This window comes from Mustela lutreola, chromosome 2, assembly GCF_030435805.1.
Source record: "Mustela lutreola isolate mMusLut2 chromosome 2, mMusLut2.pri, whole genome shotgun sequence".
Taxonomy (NCBI): domain Eukaryota; kingdom Metazoa; phylum Chordata; class Mammalia; order Carnivora; family Mustelidae; genus Mustela; species Mustela lutreola.
Window position 1 is genome coordinate 207,666,957 of NC_081291.1, and position 22,193 is coordinate 207,689,149.

Here is a 22,193-nt window from a genome sequence, read left to right on the forward strand (position 1 = left end):
CAGAATTGTTGAACGAGACACTGAAAGGAGAAATGAATGATCCAGCGAATCAGCCATTCAATTTTTCAATAGAATTCTTTTTTTACTCAATAGAAGTCTTATAATAATTTTGAAATGATCAAGTTTTGACTTGAGAGTAGTACCCACAATTAGCTTCATTTTATAGAAAGTGTTATTGACATTATAAAGTCAACTGGAGATAATTTTAAAATAATATATATTTTCATGACAGTGTACTATGTGTTATCCTTTCTCTACATTTCTTATCTTAATAATTACAGTTTGCACACATAAGGTAACACGAATGAGTCTGCACAACCTGTCAATCCATCTGGACTGGAAGATAACGAGTTAGTTGTACAAAGACATTCCTGTATGTAACTAAATTGTAAATAATTAAGAATTTATTTAGTGCCAGATTTAAGAATCAATAAGTTATGAAGAAGCACTGTGGAAAAGGGGGAAAGGTATTTTCTGAGTAAAAAGGACATGTTGGAACTGATATAACCAAATTACTGTCTTTTTTTCCCTTTCCCTCTCCTTTTTTTTTTTTTTTTTTTTTTTTTTGGTAATGAAAATTAGACCCAAAATGCTGAATAAAAGTTACCTAGTTTTTAAAAATTCTTTGTGCCACCTCAATGATTTATGTTAAGATTGTCAGTTAAGTATACTCAGTGGTATAAATTATAATGGATAGGTGAGTTTCATGTACATGAGTAGGAAAACATTAAATTATAAGCTGGTAATTTAAATTATATGTTTAAGAACCACAACATAATTCCTTTCCAGCTCATTCTCTAATGGTAACATCAACTATGTTCTAAATTATATAACACTTTTGCTTTACTGTCAGATCATAACTGAAAGGTGCACAATGTTATACTGTGTCTGTATGTCCACGTGATTGATTTATCTAGAAAGGAAAATTCATATTTTGTTTTTAAATCACCTCCCTGGCAGGATGATTTTTGACAAATGGATGTGATCAAAAGTTCCTTCATCTTTGTCAATACCGCATGGCTTTTATAGAGTAAGTGAAAACATTCCTATTTTTCCCCCTCAATTTTATTTCTACTCTAATATTTTCTTCTGAGATGTCATAAGAAGAGATAAGAGGAAAAAAATAATTACACTTGTAGATTCAGTAACTCTACTTAAAACCAGTGTTAAATTTTCAAGACAGAAACACAATCTAATAATGTCACGACAGTGTATGCTTTTTGCAGAGTACATCACACTTTTTAAGGTTATTTATTTTACCATTTCTATAGCTCTCATTTTCAGTGCTGTTTAGTGAATTCAAATATTTAGACTAGTTTGTAGTCTCAAGAGAGTTCGTAGTCTCAAGAGGTTTCATAGGTATGTTTTGCTCCATGTTCTTTAAAGCCATTTAGAGAGTGGGAAAGCTAAGGTCCCCACTTCTGTCTGAGCAAGACAACCCCTGTGTAAGTAGCTTCATGGACATGAATGATGCCCTTGTTAGTGATGTCTTACTCAGCCCTCCGTGAATATCAAAGATCCAATTACTATTATTGTATTCCAATTACTACTATTATAAGGACACAGTGTTATCAAAATATTTTGAACCAATGTTACAGGAAACCAAGCCCACTATCTTGTAGCCAAGAAGCTGGATTATACCTGCAGCAAACATCAAGATCATGTCACACATTGTTCATTATGTTTTATGGCATTTTCCAACACTCCTGTCCACTTCCCATAACTGAACAACTGAAAAGGGCAGATTTAATAGTACGGTAAATACATTCACAATCGCATTTCCAAATTGAGGTTTTGATCAGACCTCAAATCTTAATCTGTTAGTTACTTTCTCCAGTTTATTTGAGAATAATTCTATGAAGATCAGATTTGGAAGATGCCAGAGCATTTTCCTGTAAAGAATGGAACATTCCAATTGTTTCAGAAGATAAATGATATTACTTCTAATATTAAAGTTAATATCCTTGAAAAATAGCCAGTTGAAACTTTCTTCAGTGACTTTAATTAAAGGCATGATCTGGAAGAAGTTTCTCCAACCCTCACCCCGCCTTAAGGAATGTGTAGCACAGGAAAAGCAACATCTGGCCTCAAGCACTTGTTCAGAAATGGTTCTTGTAAGCTACAGTTGAGGATAAGAGAGGAAGGAACAGGAGGGGACAGAAGCCACTGGCTGAGGCCGGGAAGGTAAAACCTTGGCCAGATCCTGTCTTTGTCGCCTGCAGTGGGAGTTGGATAATAATATAAACTTTACTGGGTCTCTTTCCAAAGGTGGTTCCATGGCAAAACATGATGCTTTAGGTAAAGAAACTCTGCTCTTACCTCATTAATGAATGCAACATGAATTTAATACATTTGTTTTGGAGGAAAATAATTCAGGCTAGGGGTAATATATCTACTTAGGTTTTTGTCCCATGAAAGCTGGCAGTTCATTTAACAAAGTGTCTCAGCTAGTACAGCTGCATTTTCTCCCCACCTAACTCCAGTCCTGATTTCCAGCCACATCTCTTAGTTCCAACCAAAATGAATTATCTAGTTCTGCAATTATCTAGTTTTGCAAATAGGTATCTCATGGATACCTCCACATTATATCCTACTTCATTCCCTTACATCCAAAGCTTCCCTATCAAAGGTCTAGTTCCTCAAATTCCTCCTTAATTCAATTTTTCTGAGCAAGTTTATTGAACTCTTCTTATGGGTCAGGTATTTTGCTAGTCTCTGGATATTACACTGAACAAAACAGACAGACATCATCTTCATAGAGCTTACACTCCTGAGCCAGAAATGAGGTCCCCTCCTGGGAACACCTATAGTGCACGACCATTCTTCTAGGCACAGCCTTCTATATTTTAAAGTAGACACACCTCGTCTCCCAGACAAGACTCAGAGCATGGTTTCTGTCTTATACATCACACAAAATGTTTCACTCAACAAATACTGGGTAAATAAATATGGCACACATAAAAGGGCTTCTGAAGAAACGAGTTCAGGAATTAACAGAAAAGAACACACTAAACATTTCTTATCAAAGACAATAACTCAATTCAGTATTACTGGCTTGTGATTACTTTGTAACTTACTAGGGAGGGAGGAAGATAGAAGAAATGAATGGAGGAAAACTTTTTCTAAACTAACCAAACTTGTTGCCAGCCAGCCCTGCAGATTTCCTGAACCCCAGGGACTGTGCACCTAGCACTGGGGGCACAGGAGAAAGGAAGGAAAAGTGTGCACATTAGAAGCTTTCGGTTTACCCCTGGGAATAAAAAAGACAAAAGAATAAGTTGTTGTTCATGGGTGTGACTGAGTAAAGATGAGTGAGGTCGTGTTCTATTTTCTTATTTTTGTTTTCTTTGGATAAACAGAGGATGTAGAAAGAATCATTGCTTCGAATGAACTAGTAAGACTTAATATAAAACTAATATTAATGCAATTGTTTCTTTCAGTCTCTCAAATTCTGGAAACCTCACACACACTATAAGTAAAAGAAATAACCATTGTAAGCAGGTTAGAATGTGGCTTCTCCTCCTTGAATAGGAAGTACTTTTCCTACTTTTATAAATGTTTGTGTTTGAAAGTCAATATTTTCCTTGCAATAAAGTATCTTTTAAATAACTTATAGACAGCCACTAATTTACATTTTAATGTACAAATGGAAAATTTCTATAGTAGTCTGGGGAGTCATTTCTGGCATGGTTGAATGGGTTCGATTCTTCTGATGTTCCAATAACAATGTTGAAGAACCTGTTCATTTCAGTTGCAATATTTTTGTATCAGAAGCTAAATCAGTGCTACCTAAACTTACTAGTGCCTGTGATTTGTGTCCTAGGAAGCGGGAGACATAAAAACATTTTGCAAACAACTTTGCTTTTAGCTTGTTTTATGAATACAAAACAGATGCAAGGCCAAATGTATAATTAATTTTATATATAAATAACCAATGAAAGGCCATTTTGAGCTCCCTCTCAGTCACAAAACAAGAAAACCGCTTTGCTCCATCAATTATTAGCAATTCTCAAGAAGAATAATTAGGAGGAGAGAAATGAAACTCCTTTCACCTATCAACAGTGCTTAACGAAATCAATGAAAACAGATGAGTCTCTGGGTGAATTTTCACCCCTTAAAAGCCTTATATTTGAACTCAAAGCATCCAACTGCCCAGACTACTACACTTGAGAATGATCTAAAGAAAAAACAAAAAAACAAAAACCCCAAAGATCTAAAGCTTTTTATTTTGAAATATTTAGATTGCGGGGGCAGCAGGAGCGTGGAAAAGTCACCACATTACCTTGTTTTAAAACTTCAACAAATATATCTAAGCTCAGGTACTTTTTCAAGATGCTTTTCTCTCACTCTCAGCCTCTGGCTTCAACCCTCAGATTCCCGAGTCGTGGATGGGGTGGGATAAATTTTTATGCTCTCCAGAGAGTAAAATCCTGTAAATGTGGGGCTGGGGTTTTTAAGTTGCTTGCGGAGAGGGAAAGGGAGCGAAAAGGAAAAAGGGAAAGTTAAAGAAAAGGAACAGAACAAAACAGCGTGGAGGTCGAGCCCAGGGTCCCGGCGCGCCGGCCTCGGTGGCTGCCCCGCGGGGACCACACAGTTTCGCCCTCCCACAAAGGTCCCTGTGCGTCCCGCCCAACCCGCGTTGCCCCGAGGGTGATCCAGGCTCAGTCCCAAGTCCCCTTCCCTTCTCCCGCCACCCCAAGCCACTGACCTGCGTAGACAAAAAGCAGGACCAACTTCGGAAGCAAGATCCCTGGACACCCGGGCAGCCTCCGCGCGTCCATCCAAGCCGGTGGCGGGAGGTTGCGCGCCAGGACCGACGGACAGACACTGGAAAGGGGGCTGGGAGCGAAGGGAGAACCCCAGACACGCAGCGGCTGGAGGACGTTCAGAGGAAGAGGGCAACACTCCCGAGAGGGGGTTCGCGGGGAGACCGGGCCATTGCCCTGGAAGCCTTCGAGGGGAGCCCGGGTCGGCCCGCGCAGGGCTGCGCTGGGACCGAGGTCTCTTTGTCTCCGCCCGCGGCTCTCAGGCGGCAGACCAGGCAGCCCGCTCCTGCGTCCTGGGCCACCCGGGCTCACATTTCATCTCCGCGGGTGGCACCGCCGTGGGGCGGGGGGGCAGGGGGTGGCCCCGACTCCTCCCTACCCTCCTGTTTTTGCTTCTGTAGAGAGGGACTCCCTTAGCTAGATGGAACTTTTTCTAACCCTATGTTTTGACCATTGCTGTGCATTTTAAAAAGCTCCTTTTTCTTCCTGCCCTCGACTCCAGTTTTTCCTTTAGAAGCAAAAATAGGTGAAGAAGAATTTAGTTTTTTATCTTTGAACAAATGTAGGGAATTTTCAGGATGGAAGGTACTGGACAAAGAAAGTCAATAAAGAAAGCCAAGGAGAACTGGCAAGTACAGAAATGTTGTAAGACGTTTCTCCTGAAAGGTAAAAAAAAAAAAATGTTTATTTGTTAAACATCTAAAACATTGTCAGTAAAGTCATGGAAAACAAAAAAATAATGTACACTGTCATCACTGTTATTTGACACTGTTCTGGAGTTACTGGCCTATGCAATTAGACAAGAGAAAGAAAAAGAGAGGTATAAAAATTGGGAACAAAATTGTCATTTGCAAATGATATGCTTGTGTATGTGGAAAAGCAAGAGAACAGCTCTACTACTCTTAACTAGAATTAAGTGAATAAAGAATCATTTTCATTCATGCAAAAAAAAATTTAGAAAGTTCTCAGTTTTATGCATGAAAGAAAAAAAGAAATGAATAGGTGAATAAAGATAATTGTTTATTAAAGAAAATCCAATACCAAAAGATAACAGATTTTTCTAAATTCATCTAGAAGTCTGGGAGTTAAACTGAACTTAATAAAAATATCAACATGAACTTTTTTCAAACCAATCTTATTCTAAAGATTATGTAGAAAATAAAACCTGTAAGCATATCTATTAAAAATAAGAGTAGGGGTGCCTGGGTAGCTCAGTTGGCTAAGCATTTGCCTTAGGCTCAGACCATGATCTCAGTGTCCTGGGATCAAGCCCCACCTCAGGCTCTCTGTTCAGTGGGGAGTCTGTTCTTCCCTTTCTCTCTCTCAAATAAATAAAATAAATCAATTACTTGATTTTCTCTTTGTCTCCGCCCTTGGCTCTCAGGCGGAGAGCCTGAGATTTATTTTATTTATTATTTATTATTATTATCTTAATAAAATAAAATAAAATCTCTTAAAAATGAGAGTGATTGGAATGGGATAGGCATCAACAGAAAATAAATGTAATATCACAATAATTGAAAAAGTTTTGACTGATACAAGAATAGATAGGCTCAATGGAACAGAATAGAGAATATAAAAATAGAGATATTTATATATGGAAATTTGTTTTTAAAAAAGATAGTTTTAAAGCAGAAGAAGAAATGATGGGGTATTCAGTGAATTGTGTTGGGGATTTAAGTAGGCATCTGTGGATTCTTATGTCCTTTCATCAATATCAATTTCATATGAATTAAAAATTTAAGCTTAAGATGCAATTATAAGCATTAGATAAAAAATAAGAGGATGACATGTAAATAATTATGGAACAATTATGGAAGTCTTGTCTAGGCACTATAAAAATCTCAGATGTTATAAAAGAAACAAATTGACCAATCTGACTCCATAAGAAACAAATTGACCAATCTGACTCCATAAGAATTAAAACTTTGTATATATGATAAGCCAAATGTTAACTGGTAAAAATATTTATAATGCATAGGATAGACAAAGTCCTGATCTCCTTAATATATAAAGAACTTAAAGAATCAATAAGGAAAAGAAAGCCAGTAGAAAACTGACCAGGGATATTAATAAATCTATCTATATCTACCTAACTACCTATCTCTAGTCTTCTAAACATCCTATCTACCCCCAAAGAAAAAAAGTAAAAATCAAATTGATAGTGAGACATCATTTTTCATATGTCAGATCAACCAAAAAAAAAAAAAAACCCAACTTTTAAGGGAGAAATGTAGCAATATGCATCAAGATTCAAATACACTTACAATGTAATCAGTCCTCCTCTAGGAATTTAGTCCTATAAATTTGCTGTTGCATGAATGTAAGAAGATGGGAGGAAAAATGGCCTTCAAAATATATATACCTGAGATCCTTAGTGTGTTCTAAGCCTCACTGAAGTCTTAGCCACCCACCAGCCCAATAAGAAGCCTGGTCAGTGGGGTGCCTGGGTGACTCAGTAGGTTAAGCCTCTGCCTTCTGCTCAGGTCATGATCTCAGGGTTATGGGATCGAACCCTGCATTGGGCTCTCTGCTCAGTGGGGAGCTGCTTTCTCTGCCTACCTCTCTGCCTACTTGTGATTTCTCTCTCTGTCAAATAAATAAATAAAATCTTAAAAGAAGAAGAAGAAGAAGAAGAAGAAGAAGAAGAAGCAGCAGCCTGGTCAGCTCCTTCTCTCTCTCAATCTGGAAAGCTGATCTATCACCAAGTTTTACTCATTGTGCACCTGAACAACACTCGCATATGTTTGCATTCTGGATCTATCTCCACTTTAATCTAGGCTCTTAGAGTCTCCATTACAACCAGTCTCCCTGCCTCTGAGGATAATTCTCTAGACCTGAGCTAGAATATTTATTCTTAAACTACGGATTTTATCATATTCACTCACCTGTTTAACACCCAGTTCATTCTTCTCAGTGTTGGGTTAAAATCCAGACATTTAATCCCTGGTTTTCAGAAACTTTATCACTAGGTCCTGTTGCTCTTATCCTAATCCCGACATTCTGCAGAGGAGTACGATTTCTGAATACCTGGGAGAATGTCTAAAGAACTGGGAGAGTAACTGGAGGAAGTCTTCGAGAGACTGGATTGCGAGTTATAAGAGAAGATGCAGTTGTCAGTCAGTGTTTGCAGAGCTGGAGAATGATACTGAAGGCTTTTGGAATAGAAAGATGCTTGCCTCTGCAGATGAAACCGGCTGTGGAATCCCAGTCCTGGATGGAGGAGCAGGCATCTAGTGATGAAGGACAGGACTACACCTGCCAAACTGTTGCACACAGCTCTGGGAGACACTGCCCAATGCCACTGCTGCCAGAAGGAAGTTGAAGTGTTGATCAGAGCGGCCTCTTCCAGCTTGCTTTTGAGAACAGACAGCCTTCTCCTCATACTCTTCAATGGAGCGACCAAGCAAGCTTACTTGCTAGTTCACCATTGCAAAAGAAATTCCACCTTAAAGTAGTCAGGTGCTAAGAAGACCTGATTCAATTGACATCCAAAGACAAAGAAAGATATCAAGCCATTTAAGGAAATTAAGGAAATGTGGTAGCTTAAAAAAAGAATTTGAAAAAATTCTTTTTGAAAATTTTTTTTTTCAAAAAAAAAAAAAAAAGAAAGAATACATATGTATATATGGATGGACATGTATAAACAAAAAATGAAATGAAAGACCTTAAAACAGAGGTCAGAAAAGAGTTTCTGGAAGTTGAAATAAAACTTGGTTTGAAATTTTAAAAATATCACAGAAAAAGTTATAAAATTGTCACAGATGAAAGAAAAAACCACTTAAGCTGTTAGATTAAATAGAGAGCATATTTCATAACAGAAAAATATACAATGAAATAGATGATGAATAAAAATATAAGAAGTGCTAAGGCACACAGAAGAGACCAAATATAGAAATAATATGCAAGCTAGAAACAGTTCTCAAAGAAACAGCAAGTGAAGAAGTAAACATTTAAAAGATTATTTTTTAAAATTCTAAGCTATAATAACATTTGAATTTTCAAATTTAAAATGGTGAGTTAGTTCCAAGAAAACTTTTTTTTTTTTTTTTTTTTTAAAGAGGCATGCTGGGGGGATGGGCTAGATGGGTGATGGGCACTGGGTATTGTATGTTAGTGATGAATCACTGAATTCCACTCTAGAAATGATATTGCACTGTATATTAATGAAATAAAGTTTTAATGAAAAAACAAATTAAAAATTTTCAAAAGAGACATACATATATACATATCCTAGACACCTATTTGCACTAGTATAAATTTAAAATCACATAATTTTTTCTATATAATACAAAATTTTTTCTTAGGAAGAGAATTAGACAGACATCAAATTTCTCATTTGGAACCTTAGAATTTAAGAGAGTGAAAATATTTCTACACCTTCTGAAGATAAAGACTATAGACCAAGAATCTTATTTCCAAATCAGATTCCAATATGTTTATAACATTATTTGTTATAATTTTAAGACATGATAAAGAGCTTACATATCCTACAGAAGTAGAACAATAAAGTGAATTATGATATATGCAAATTATGAATTAATATCCAATACTTCAAAATAATGAGGAAAGTCTTTATGATATATAGTTAGGAGGAAAAATGGGAGAGGAAAATATCCAAGGGAAATAACCCATGGATAAACATATTGTGCTGTATATCCATGCAGTGAAACACTGCTTGACAGTGAAAACAAGTTTGAAGAATTTGCAACAACACGAGTGAATCTGTGGAAGAGTATGCGGAGCAAAGAAGCCAGACACAAACAAATCACTGCCTAATACTGTTTACATGAAATTCTAGAAAAGGCAAAATTAATTTATAACGACAGAAAGCAGATTAGTGGTTGCCTGGGAATGGTGGTAGGGATATAAATTTGATGGCAGAGGGACATGAGGGAACTTTTGTGGGGTGATGGTAATATTCTATATCTTGGTAATGGTGGCCCTTACCCTGGTGTATGCATGTGCTGAAGGCATGGAAATGTACATGACAAATGAAGTCATGGAGAAGTGCACTTAAAATACATGCTTCAGTGTATGTAAATTATACCTCAAGGAAGCAGAGATTTTTTCTTAAAGATTTATTTGAGAGAGAGAGAGCTAGGGGAGGGACAGAGGGAGAGAGAATCCCAAGCAGACTCCCCACTGAGCACAGAGCCCAACATGGGGCTTGACCCCAGGACATTGAGATCGTGACCTGAGTCTAAACCAAGTCAGCTGCTCAGGTTATTAAGCCACCCAGGCACCCCAAGGAAGTTGATTTTTTAAAAGCTATCACTAGTGTATATATATGGGAGATAAGAGTACAGATAAATTTGTAAAAAATAGCTATTTTTTGACTCCTGGAGTTCTAATCATTATTTAATAGTTTCCCCAAATTTTTACTACAGCTCTACATGGCTCTAAACATACAATAAATGCTGGCTTTAAAAAGAACTATCCATCTTTTGCAATATTATTTTCATCATTAAACTCATATCTGTGGAGAAGATTTAATAATACAGAAAAATCTCAAGGTCTAAGGAAGAAACAAAACTGCATTTCCTTTAGAAACCTATTTAGTGACTACATAGATATGTACTTCTTTATTTTTGTTTATGTGTTTTGAAAATACTTTATAATAAACATGTATTCTTTTATAATGAGAACAATGGGTTTTTAAACATACTTTTAGTCTGATCATGTCAATTAGAGTGGATATTTCCTAACAACTAATATGAAAGTAGATAGTAGTGCATTTTGAAAATTGAACAGTTTTATCTCCAAAGATATTTTAATTTCTGCTGCAGTTCTGAAACTTTAAGAAACATATTCATCAATGAGCATTTATTAGTATATCATGTGTAATTTGGTGCTGCATTTATATTATAGTTCTGCCTTAGGGTGACGTATAAACCAACATTTTAAATATCTGAAGATGATTAAAAAGTTGTAAGTGATATATGAGAGGTGAGTCATTTTAACCTATAGGCTTATTTTAGAACTAGAGAGAACAGAACAGGATTTCACAGATTGTCCAGGTCATTTTCCCTGTTTCATAGATGAGAAAACTACAGATAAATTACCAAGTCAGTTAGAGGCTCAGCAAGTTCCCCTGTGGAGAGATCACATATCAGATTTTGATATGACATAATAGAGAATGCCTGATTTTGATAATAATTCCCTTTAAATTCTTCTGATCCACACTTTCTTTCTTCAAATAATTTATTTCGCTATATAGTCCAACTAGTATAACTTCTCACAATTAGTTACTTATTAATAAGTTAAAAAAAAAGTCTAACATTCTGTGTACATGAAAATCTTCTAGTTGTGTCTGGTCTTTATCCTCATTAGAAGATGTCTGGATGCCAAGAAAAGTAAGATGCAGACAAAGGCAAAAAATCTGGAAGCAAGCAGAACCACCACCACCACCACCACCAAAACAACAGCATGAAGAAAAAAAAGGGAGATGCCCTAAAATATGGCATTTGTGGCATAGAAAGAATATTGTTGGCTTATTTTATGCCAGAACCATTCTAGGTTCTCTAAGATTTTAATTAGTATTTTCAACATCCCTCTGAAGGGGATACTATCCTTATGACCCTTGTTGTATGAGCAGAGTCATTGAGACCAAGCATCGATAAATAACTTGGCCCTAGGTCACACAGAAATAAGTGGTGTCCTGATAATGTAACTTCAGAGCTGAGCCTGTACCCTTAACCATAGAGGCTAAGTTATCTTTCAAAACTAAGAGCTTGTTTAGATTTGATGAACTTTAAGATTCCCAGTTTGACCATGTCAGAAACAAGAGATAGAGTACTTGGCCGATGAACTTTCTCAATGGCAACTGTTTGCATTAGTTTCAGTAAAGCTTACTGACCATCTCTAGTGTGCAAGACCTAGTACCAACTGTGAGAAGGCTTAAAGAAAGAGCCTTCTTTCAAGCTTTTTGGAAGAGCAGTTTGACAAAAGCTCAAAGTACTATTGGTTGTAGGACTTCTCCCTCAATTCTATGTCACACCATAATAATCTTCATTATGATGACATGTTCCTTATGTTTTGGAAAATCATTCCTATGTGTGTATGATCTCATTTAGTCAACCTAACAATCCTAAAATGGACTGTGTGTCTATTATTATTATTTTCTTTTTGTTTTGTATTACTATAACTATGTTATAGTTTAGAAGTATAGTTCTGAAAGCTTCGTGGGTTTCAGAAAGACGTGCAACATCTGTTAAAACACAAATCTCCAGACCTACCTCTGATTCACTAGGTTTAGGCAAATTGCCCTTTAAAAATCCTCATTTGCGGACACCTGGGTGGTCTGACCAGTTAAGCATTTGCCTTCAGCTCAGGTCATGATCCTGGAGTCTAGGGGTCGAGCCCTGCATTGGGCTCCCTGCTCAGCAGGTAGTCTGCTTCTCCCTCTCCCTCCTCCTGCCCACACCCCTCTCCAATAAATAAATAAATATAAATATATATATATATTTTAAAAAGTCCTCATTGTATGTCTCCTGAGGATATTTTATGGATGTCTCAAAATCAAAAGTGAGTTTTGAGTTTGTGGAGGTGCCCCTCAGTATGGCCATATTAGCTATTCAAAGGAAATTTGGGAGAGAGTTCATGTAAGAACCATATGCTTTGAAATATTATTTTAGTTTAAAAAGTCTGTCTATAGGGAAGTAAGTTACTGAATAATACATCTTGGAAATCACTCCATATGAGTTTATAGGTATTGTTTTTATTCATTTTTTATTGATCCAGGATTTCTGGGAAGATGGCAGAGTAGGAAGATCATAAACTCATCTCATCCCTTGGACACACCTAGACAACAACAACATCAGTGCACCCAACTCAGAAAATGACATGAAGACTGGCGACACAGACCCTCCACAGTTAATCACAGAGAAGAGGCCACATCAAAAGGATGAGAAGGGTGGAGACATGGTCAGGAACTAAATTCCTAGGGAGACTAATCACAAATGTGGGGAACCCCACAATCACAGGGAGGGGACAAAAGCAGACCCACACCCAGCACCTCAGGCACTGGGGACCTGCACCAGAAGACAAAGTCTTCAAAACATTTGGCGTTGAACACCAGTGAGCCTTAACTTTACAAGTTTTTATAACCAGTGGGCCTTACCACCAGGAACTTTAGAAATCAGTGCACAGGAGAACAGCCTGGGAGAGAGGAGGATGGTAGAAAACAGTCCCCCCCACCCCCCTTAAAGATTCAGTATAACAAACAACCTCCCAGGAACTACACAGAGACAGCAATTTGAAAGGTCCTGGGGTATAAGGAAGGAGATTTATTTACTAAACTCAGAACAAATCCTGGAGGGAAGGGGATCTTTAGGAAAATTCTCCAAGAACAGAAGAGCTGGTGGGTACCATTCCTCCCTACCCCTGCCCCCAGCTTAGATACATGGCTACCCGCAACAACCAGCACAAATACCCTCCATCATCTTTTATTGCTGTGTAGTATTCTGTTGTAGGTGTGTACCATAGTTTTCTAATATGTTGGGGCATTACAGTGTCCAATATTTCACAATTTCCAATGATGCTGCAATAAATAACCTTGAAAATATGTATCTTCTTATTACTGTATTTGCAGGTTAAGTTCACAGAAGTGCAATTGTTGAGTTGAAGGGTAAATGCATATGTACTTTTGTTAAATATTGCTAAATTCTCTCAAAGAGAGAATGTGCATTTTTCCATTTCTACCAGAAGTACATGTGAGTGCCTGTTTTTCCCCACCTTTTCCAGTATAATGCATTGTTAAGCCTTCAGGTTTGTCTGCTTTGTCAGTTTGATGAGATAGGTGTGATCTCTTGTATTTCTGTTATTATGAGTGAAAATGAACATCATTCCATAGGCTATTTTTAATCATTTTGTGAATTATATACTCAAACCTTTGCCCATTTTTCTATAGGAGTTTGGTGGTTTTTTTCATCAATTAGAAAGTTTTTTATGTTAGATCTTTTAAAGTGATACATTTTGCAATTTTTTCCTGCCAGATTTTTGTCTTTTGACTTTGTCTGTGTTGCTTATGCCATGAAAATTATTTTAATTTGTAAGAGGTCAAATTTTTTTTCTTTTTTTTTTTAGTATCTGACTTTCAAAGTCATGATTGGGAAACATTTTCCTACTCCCAGGTTATAGAGGAGAGCACCTTCAGTAATCATCCTCGAATGCTTTCATTTTATACATTTAGGTCCTTTTGTTATTAGGTGCATATTTCACAAGGGTAACAGGATAAAAAATTAGCATGCAACAATCATTAAGCATTTAATACACAAATCATAACCAGCTAGAAAATATTACAGTTGTCTTTGTTGGTGTGAGGTTGTATGTGGAGATTTGAAATCAGATGGCCACCATTGTCTTGCAGTTGGAAATCTGGTGCATTTATTTTTAATGGAACTTGGAATTTTTTAAGTGGATAATATGTTCTTTGTGGTGTAGTGCTGAGACTGATATGGGAAAACTAACGTAATGTCTCTGTAGTAAAAACATAAATGGAAACTCACTCTGGAGGGTTAAGCACAGATGCAGATGTGGTTCATATTAGCAACAATTTTATCTTCTGGGCTGATAAAAAGATCTCACCTTACTAAGAGGGTAGGCAGAAGAAATCTTTCAATTAACTGAAGGAAGTTTCCCAATTTATGTTACTCTGAGGTAATAATACATTAAATTATTTTTTGGAAAAAGAAAATTGTCATCCATGTTCCTGCCAGTTTCTTCTTCTTTGAGGTGCGTGGGCTATGTGATCATTTAGTTTTTGTATAAACACATAAGTTCACATAGTTGAAGGGTAGTGTCTGCTCAATTTTGTGTTCAGCGTTTGTATCAGTTGACATCAAATTCCAAACATTTTCAGTATTTGGACAGTTTTCATAATTGTTTTTGTCAGTAGTTGCTTAAAATTCCATTGGATTGTTTCAGCCTATTTTACTTCACCCTCCCTTTATCCTTGCAATAGCATTTTTGTGTCCTGCCTATTTCCACTTTGCTCATGTTCAATTCATTTTCCAGGTATTGAGGATTCTTTTAGAGATATTATCAGTTCTCCATATTCCACAGGTTGATAGTCTTTCATGTATTTTCCTCACACTTTGAATAAAATTCAGACTCTCTAACAAGACCTACAGAGCCATGGAATTTGGTTCCCACGTGCTTTTCTGATTTCTCCCCGTATTTTCTTCCTTCTGCCACAAGACCTCTAGGAGTTTCTCAGAAATACCAATCATTTTCTTGCCTCAGATCCCATTTCACGCTGTTCTGTCTCTTTGTAGCAGTCTTCTTCCCAAATCTTCACCTTCAGACCTCTCCAGAAAGGTCACTTCTTCAGATTCCGTCCTTGACTTCCTCCTGTCACTCTCAGTTAAAACGTTATATTTACCATGCCTTCCAGATAATTCTGTTCTATGTTAAAATCTGAGAGCCATTTGTCTAGGAAATCTCTGTCCAATAAAAACATAACATGAACCACATATGTAACTGAGAGTTTTCTGTAGTCATGTTAAGAGTAAAATGAAAGAGGTGAAGTTAATTTAAAGACATATTTTATTTACCTTGCTCAATCCAAAATATTATTAAAATATGTCATCAATGCATGGTACTACTGCTCAACTAATTATCAGTTATAATATTAATGGAGTATTTTACATTATCTCTTATGAAACTTTTAAAATCCTGTGTATATTTTATCCTCAACAATTTGTTTCAATTTGCATAGTAAATTTCTATCAGAAAATCTGATATTTTGGTAAATTTCTATCAGAAAATCTGGATTTTGGCTTCATAAAATTTACAGTTGAAAAAGTAGATATTACACAGTTTTTCCAAATGTACTTAAAAGTTTTCCAATAACTAAATGAAGCAGCTGTTTTAAAATACTAATTGGGGCGCCTGGGTGGCTCAGTGGGTTAAAGACTCTTCCTTTGGCTCCGGTCATGATCCTTGGGTCCTGGGATCAATTGAGCCCTATATCGGGCTCTCTGCTCAGCAGGGAGGCTGTTTCCCTTCCTCTCTCTCTACCTGCCTCTCTGCCTACCTGTGATCTCTGTCTGTCAAATAAATAAATATAAATCCTTAAAAAATAAAATAAAATACTAATTTAAATTAATTTTAAAATTTACTATTAGTTCTATGAGCCACATTGTGAGAGCCCAATAAATACACCTGGCTATTAGCTACCATATTGAATGGTACAAATCTAGGAAATGGCAAAATTATACCATAAGGCTTCTTAACTAGGGACACCACATCTTGGGCACTAAATACTATTGTGAAAATCCTAATAAGTCATCCCTCTCTGGGCTGGATGACTTTGCAAAGCCATGCCACCCTCACCAAAAAAAAAAAAAAAAAAAAAAAAATTTAGGTCTTCATCATCATGGTACCTTCTATTTTCTATCTTATCAATGTATGTGACCAGAAGGGCACACTCATATGCCTGTGCTTCTGTGCTTTAGTTGCAAGAGAGGCTGGGATATCAAGTTTTTGGCATCTTCCTTGGGGAACCAGACGACTTAAGTGAAAATTTTGAAAAACACCAGAAGGCTACTCAAAAGAGTTCTGAGCAGTCACAGAGATGTTGTAAATAGCCATTGAATGTCCCCACTCCAATATAAACTCTTAAAGGTAGGAATTGAATCTATTATGTTTGTGAGCCATAGTTTGGCTCAAATAGCTGTGCAACAATTTTTTATTTAATACATGAGTTTATGATTCACACCATAGAATGTGAACTAGGAAACAGAAAATATATGTTCATTTCAGTGTCCACAGAAAATAAGTTTCAATCTTGGACTGTTGTGAGGAAGACATATACTTATCTTTTGCTTTTAACCTCTGCTCCTTCCAGGATGATTTTTCTGATATCTTCCAGGGATTTCTCCGGGTGATAAATTAAAAATGGAACATGAATGATAGCAGAGCTGAAGGGCAGAGTGGCCTTGACTACACAGCGAAGGACGATTCAGCTGGTGATTTCAGGAGATATGTCAGTCAGGAAGCTTGCTTACCCACAGGCTCTTTAAAGAGAAGCTCACTTGACTACATTTCGGCTCTTGGAAAATGGCAGGAAGGTATTCCGCGGCTACCTGGTCTTTTTCGGTCATGAACTTGATAAGATTAGGGGAGGGTATCCAATCTACAAGTCAATCCCTGGACTGGCAAGCAGTTTATGGCATTCTTTGGAACAAAAAGATAAATTCAGCCCATTAGATAATTTCAAATTTGGAAATACCACAAAAATGAGGCAGATAAGGGTGGGAACTGAAGATAGAGGAGGTGATATGAGGAGGGAGCTGGCATCTCTGGTGACCATTTGCTGGCCTATGTCAATGAGGGAGGAGTTCCTACGAAAGAACAGCAGCGAGGAAGTAGAGGAGTTCATTTAAATGTATGTATTTGTACAATGGCTTTCATCTGCTTAGGCTGCTATAATAAAAAAAAAAAAATACCTCAGACTGGGTGGTTTATTAACAATAGACATTCATTTCTCATGGTTCTGGAGGCTGGAAAGTCCAAGATAGAGATGATGGTAGATTCAGTGTCTGGGGAGAACACGCTTCCTAGTTGGCTGTCTTTTCACCATGTCCTCACATGGTGGAAGGGGCTGGAGAACTTTGGAGGGTCTTTTTTGTAAGAGCACTAATCTCATTCATGAAGCTTTCATACTCATGACTCAGTCATCTCCCAAAAGCCCCTCCTCCTAATGCCATTACCTTTGGAGGGTTAGGATTTTAACATATGAATACTGGGGGGACCCAAACATTCAGATCACGGCACAGATATGCACACACATATACACGCATCCACACCACATACATATGGCACTGACTCTTTAATTCTAGATTTCTCTTTCTGGAACTTCCTATGGGAAACCTTTAATTATCTCCTGCAATTATCTTTTGAGTTTTGAATGAGTTGTTCTCTCTTTAGTGGGTCTTCTCCAATTTACCAGTCTAATCTTGGCCCCTGCATTCATTTCTAACACATTATGCTCTCTTATTTTCCATGCAGCATTTATCACCACCCGAGTTAATTATTTACTGGTTAGTTTGCTATTTCTTATCAGTTGCCTAGCATGAATATAAGCACCACAAGGGTAAGGCCCTGAATGTCACACACAGGGCTGTATGTACAATGCCCCCAGTGGTCTCTGACATACTGAGGGTGGGAAACAAATATTCATTGAAAGAACGTGTGGTAAATATAAATTTATATATGATATATACTGGAATGTTGGTAGAAAAGAAACAGTTTGTGCTGCAGAGATACTGAACGATGTAAATAATGAAATATTTGTGTGACAATCAAAGGATCCTACTGCTGAGTTCCTCAGAGCCACCTACGCATCTTCCATTCCTGCTTTTTCTGGGGTCTGATTTCTTTTTCCTTATTTATGTCTTAAATAATCATACAATAATTTAGAATCAAAAGATTTTTTGTTGAGGTGTAACTGACACATAACATTATGTTAGTTTCCAGTGTATGACCTGATGATTCGATATTTGCAGACATTTCAAAATGATCACCACTGTGTCTAATGACATCCACCATCACATGTAGTTACAAAATGTTTTTTCTTGCGATGAGAACTTTTAAGATCTACTCTCTTAGCAACTTCCAAATATACAACACAGTATTATTAACTATAGTCACTGTGTTGTACAATAATATACCCCCATGACTTCATTATTTTATAACTAGAAGTTTATCTTCTTTTGGTAGGGTGAAAAGAATGAGGATGTATCTTGCTGGAAGGTTTTCCTCGTCTTGTTTTTGTTGATTAAATCAAAGAGCAGAGGATCTTTCTTATGTTTGTCACCCTCTCTTCCTTAGCCTGGTAACAGTGCTCTAATTTTTCTCTAAATAAGTGGTTCTCCATCAGGGGACATCTTCCCCACACTACCACTCTAGGAGAAATCTAGTAACATCTGGAGACATTTTGTTTGTCATGACTAGGAGTGTGGGTTATGACTGGAGATGCTGTTAAACATTCTACAATGTGCAGGACAGTTCCCCACAACAAAGAGTTATCCAGCCCCAAATGCCAATATTGCTGAGGTTGAGAAATCCTACTCTAGCCTATTACCCCATTCATTGTTCTTACACAGATGACATCATGTTTTCTTTGTTTCAAATCCATAGGTTTTCTGCCATTTACAATGGAAGAGTTGGAAAAGGGAAATCAAGTAAATGGTGGGTATGTGTTCCATAAATCAGGCAGATTGATTACATGCATGCGTCTACCCACACTCCCAAACTTCATTAAAGAAAAAATTAAGAATTAAAAGTGTATCAGTTCATAAGGTCAAACATAATAGGAAAGAAGACATCTGTGGAAGAGATTGCTATGAATTTTGGAAGTTAGAAAGTCAGTTAAAGAAGTACCTGACCTAGCAGAGAGAAAAGACACCACAGCTGAAGTATCTGTAAAAGGTAACCCAATTGCAAAGCTCAGAACTTGAGAAACTGAGAGCAGGAAGCAGAAGCAGGAGTGAAACAAGAAGGATTGGGTGAAGAGGGTATATAAAAGAGGGTGCACTCTCAGTCTCCTTGCAACCATGAAATGCCAGTTACTATGTTTCCCTTCTTTCCCTCTGCCTTCACTCCTCTGTTCCCTACTCTCATGAACACCTCATTTTTGGATTCTGGGCAATTTGAATGAGAGAGTTGCTGGAATCATTGACTCCAAGCATGACTGGGCTGATTTAAGTGGAAGGGTAGACATATGAGATGGTGGTGTTGAACTCAAGCCTCATGAGTTTTGGTAGACCATGGGGAGAAGTTCAAAATTCATTCTACATATGGCAGGAAGACTTTGAGAGTTTCAAGAGGAATATTGTGGTTTGGTTCATTTTTTTAAAATGACTGCTACATGGAGAATGGGCTGTGGAGTAATGATGGTATCAGCAAGGAAATAATTTTAGAGGCAATTTTTTGTGTTCCATGGTGATTTGGACCTGTATGGTGGGAGAACAGATGAGAGAAATGGATGATTCTTCTCCCATCATGGAGGCTGAAGAATAAGAAGCTGTTAATGGGATATATGTAGGGGATGAAGATAAACGAGGAACAAGAGATGACTCATGGATTTTTTAAACTGAATGGTGAGGCAGGTGATAGCCCCATACACTGACATGGAGAAGGCTGAGAAAGGAAAGACTTGAGGGAGGTGGAACAATTGATAAATTTTGCACATGTCGAAATGCCTATTTAGATATCCAAGTGAGATGTTTAGTAAACAATTGGGGTATCCCTCAGGATCAATACTAAAGATATGAATTTGGGAATCAGAGTATATGGATACTATTATGGGTTGAATTGTGCCCTCCAAAAAGATATGTTGAAGTCCTGACACTTAGTACCTTAGAATGTAAACTTTTTTGGAAATGTGGTCATTGCAGGTGTAGTCAAGGCAAGATGAGGTCATCCTGGAGTAGGATGGGCCCTAAATCTAATATGACTGGTGGGCATCCTTATAGAAAGTGAAGAGCAGACACAGGGATAACAGACACATCAGGGGAATGCCACGTGATGTTAATGGAGGCAGAGATGGGAAGGATGCAGCTGCAAATTCAAGAAAGTCAAGGATTGCCAACAAACTACCAGAAGCTAGAAGAGAGAAGAATCGGTAGATTCTCCTGTTATAGGGGAGAAGAGAACTTGCCCCTGTTGACTGATGCCTTAATTTTGGATCTTTACCCTTCAGAACTGTGAGACCATAAATTTCTGTGGGTGTAAGCCATGTAGTTTGTGATAGTCATCTAGTCTGTAGCAATGCCAGGGAACTAGGAAGTTGGTATTGAAGGGCAAGGACCTGGATGAAAACATTCAGTGACAGAATATATATGAAATATATACAAAGAATATATATAAGAACTGAGCCATGAGGTACCCTATCTGGGAGATTCTACAGTCGTCCCTCAGTTTCTGACCAGCTTCTGAACCCAACATTATCTAAGCACTTCTTCCCATATAGACAAGTTTGTGTTATACCTAGACTCTCTGGACATTTTTATCATCCTGTTCCCTGGTATTGTCCTTGTACTTCTGTCTTTTATAGTGACTCAAACCAGTGATGCCTCACAGAGATGAGAGAAAGGAGAGAGAGAGAGAGAAAGAGAGAGAGAAGCTGGCAAACTTGTGAGGCACCACTTTTATTACTGTCTTGTTCAGGGGGTTTCAAGACGTATCTAATTCACAGGTAAAAAAACAATGGAGCCAGAATATTAACAGGACTTCAAAACTTATTCTCTTTCCATCATAACTTATGCCAGTTCTGAGAGCAGGCAGCCTTTCCTACATGATGAACAAGATGATATTCTGTAATCTCCTTCTTCACATCTGATACAATCCATGTCCCATATCATAGACCTAATGATTAACCACCTTCAGTATAAAACATTCAAACTATTGAGGAGAGAATCTTGCCTTTCATTTGCTGCAGTTAGCATCTCTGCTCTAATTATCCAGCAAGCAAACAAAATTTCTCATTTATATTCCCTCTGGATCATGGACAAGATATTATATACCTGAATGCAGGTTTGCTCTCTTCTCTTTCACTATGACTATGCATTTGTTATTTCTATGTCTTAATGTGACCAATAAGCAGAGATGTAGTGATATTTCTCTTTTATGAAGACAATTCAAACTCAGAAGGGTAAAGAAGTTGATCTGCTAACCACCCAGGAGTTAATTATGGAATTGAAATAAATCTGCTGCTGTAGTCTTTCTACTCTCTGGATCATATTAGAAGTTTCCATTTCAGGTTGCATTGTTTTCCCAGAACTCTATTCCCAAACCGCAACCAGCTTTACCTTCTTTCTAAGTTTATTTCATCCATTCTTGTTCTGACTTCCATCTCATTCGATTCCCTAATTATAGTCCTCCTAAGAGAATTTTTTTTTCCTGCACATATCTCTTATTCTGCACTTTAGCATCTCTTTCCTCTCTGGCTCTTTTCCTCAGTATGTAAACATGACTGCAGATGTTATAAACTGAGAAACTATGTAGTCTCTTTGGTAATTTTAACTGTTGTGCATAAGTTTTTGGCAAAGCTATGTCTCTACAGATTTTGTTGCTTCTTTGAGAGATGTGTTTCTGCTTTATGAATATATTTATAATGTAGGCTGCTTGTATACTATAATTTATTCTTTGAGATTGCATGCATTCTTGCTTGAGCAGCTGTTTTCTGGAATGAGAATCTCAGATGAAGAGGACTTCAGGAAAGAGATACAGACATAATTTTCAACTTCAAAGAACTGGAAAGAAACCAGCTAAGAAAGGACATTTGTTTTTGTGTGAGAACATTTTTGTGGACCTTTGATTTCTTAGCAATAGGGTGGTCTAAGACTGACTGACCTGGATGCCGAGAAGAGGCTGCATGCAGGGCTACTGTTTTCAGTATGTTTGTCCTGGTAGGACTAG

At 37.3% G+C, this 22,193-nt stretch overlaps 1 protein-coding gene across 1 annotated transcript in view; it reads right to left on the reverse strand.

The window, feature by feature from the left end:
• Nucleotides 1-5,088, reverse strand: part of CYYR1 (cysteine and tyrosine rich 1) — a 111,620-nt gene extending 106,532 nt beyond the window's left edge. The window contains exon 1 of the mRNA XM_059164529.1: nt 4,709-5,088. Within this exon, the coding sequence (XP_059020512.1) occupies nt 4,709-4,781 (73 nt within the window). The 5' untranslated portion in view covers nt 4,782-5,088. The remainder of the gene's footprint in view (nt 1-4,708) is intronic.
• Between the last annotated feature and the right edge of the window lie 17,105 nt (nt 5,089-22,193).